We start from the raw sequence: 1,906 nt of genomic DNA on the forward strand, positions 1-1,906 counted from the left end.
GAAAAAAAAAAAAAGGAACAGAAAAAAGAAAAGAAAAAAAGAGAAGAAGAGGAAAAAGAAGAAAGAAAGAAAAGGAAAAAAAGAAGAAAAGAAAAAAAGAAGAAACCACATCCCATGACCGGCAGCCGGCCGATTGTCTCGCCTGCCGCCGCCGAGTCGGAGCTCCCCGGCGACGACGCGCTGCCGCTCGGCTAGCGCGGAGAGCCGCTTCCCCTCCTCGGCGAGCGCCACCTCCGTCTCCGCCTTGAAGGCGAGCAGCTCCTGTTCACACCCGGAGGCTGTGAAGGCCCCCTCCTCCTCGCAGCGGGACCCCTGCCCCCAGCCCAGCTCGCTCTCCTGCTCGACCTGCCGCAGCACGCCGCCCTGCTCGACGAGCTCAGCCTGCCCGTCCCCGATCAGCCCGAGCAGCTCCTTGCGCGTCGCGGCGACCGACGCCTCCAGCCGCGTCGTCTTCTCCTCCCCGCCCGCCCGCAGCTGCCTCTCCGCCTCGATTGCGCCACTCACCGTCGCCTCGATCTCCTTCGCAAGGTCGACCCACCGCCGCTCCGCCTCGTGCAGTCCGTGCGCCAGCTCCTCGCGGAGCGCCTGCGCGTGCCGGCCCGCTAGGTTGCTGCGCAGGTCGATGTCTGCGCGTGTGTGCTCGAGCAGCCTCGTGGCCACCGTCCGAGCCTCGCCCGAGAGTCCCGAGGTGAGGGCGGCGATCACCGACGCGCTCGGCGGCGGCGAGGGTTCGATTGGCACCGTCGCCGCTGGCGCAGTCGTGCGGCGCTCCTCAGCGGAGGCCGCCGACGTCATGAATGAGGCGTGCAGCAGCGGCGCGGTGAAGGCCGCCTCGGCAACCCGCGGCACCTTGTAGAGCGGAGGGCCGGTCCTCGGCGCGCGGAGGTTTTCCTCTGTCCTCGCGATGATGCGCCCGATCTCGGCCTGCCAGAGCGGCCGTCCGCCCATGGTGGCGACGAGTGGCGGCAGGTGGGCCTGCCCCGCGTACCGCTAGATGTTGAAACGTCAAATTTAAAGAAATCGCGCTGGCCAAAATATGCCGCGAGGAGGGCAGAGCTGCGCCGAGCATCGAGAGCAAGGGAGCGGCAGGCGGCGGCACCGTCGCAGGACGAGGCAGAGGAGAGCGACGGCCGACGCGACAGAGGATGAAGCGAGAAGAAGAGAGAACGACGAGAGTGGGACGACCGCGGGGTGGCATGAAGCTTGAAGGTTGCAGCGAGAGTCGGCGAGAAACTGCGAGGAGAGATAGGAAGTGGTAGACGCCCAAGGGTGGGCGACGGCTAGCGCATCACACCCCTCTCCTTAAAATCCCTGTGTGGTGGCGGCGTGCCGTCCTCCCATCCCTCCCTTGGGTTGTCTGTTAGAGTGGACCTGAGCAACGATATGACTTGGCGGCAAATGATTGGAGTGGGAGTCAGAAATGTGGTCCTTGCGCGAGGGGAGCTCGATAGACTTGAGGGGCCAGGATACGCCGCGAGGAGGACGGAGTTGCGCCGAAAGGCGAAAGAAGCCGCGAGAACAAGGGACCGGCAGGCGGCGGCGCCGCAGGACGAGGCAGAAGAGAACGACGCGACAGAGGAGGAAGTGACAAGGGAGAGAACGACGAGAGTGGGACGGCCGCGAGGTGGCATGAAGGTTGCAGCGAGAAGCGGCGAGAGACTGCGAGAAGAGATACGAAGAGGCAGACTCCCCAGGGTGGGCGACGGCTAGCGCATCACACTCCTCTCCTTAAAATCCCTGTGTGGTGGCGGCGTGCCGTTCTCCCATCCCTCCCTTGGGTTGTCTGTTTTCTTTCTTTCTTTCTTTTTGCTACATAGGTTTCCCGAACACAAACCTCCTTTTCAATCCCAGCGGCAGGTCCCCAGTTCGAAACCTGGTCGACCCTTAATCTTTTTGTTCACACCTG

General features: G+C 63.5%; 1 protein-coding gene across 1 annotated transcript; it reads right to left on the reverse strand.

Moving 5' to 3' along the window:
- Nucleotides 1-119: 119 nt before the first annotated feature.
- EMIHUDRAFT_255248 (hypothetical protein) lies at nucleotides 120-948 on the reverse strand (the record flags this gene model as incomplete). Its single annotated transcript, XM_005773859.1, has 1 exon — nucleotides 120-948. A coding segment is annotated over one exon (829 nt), but the record flags the coding sequence as incomplete, so codon positions are not given.
- Between the last annotated feature and the right edge of the window lie 958 nt (nucleotides 949-1,906).

Source organism: Emiliania huxleyi (genome assembly GCF_000372725.1).
Source record: "Emiliania huxleyi CCMP1516 unplaced genomic scaffold EMIHUscaffold_3234, whole genome shotgun sequence".
NCBI classification, from domain to species: Eukaryota; Haptophyta; order Isochrysidales; family Noelaerhabdaceae; genus Emiliania; species Emiliania huxleyi.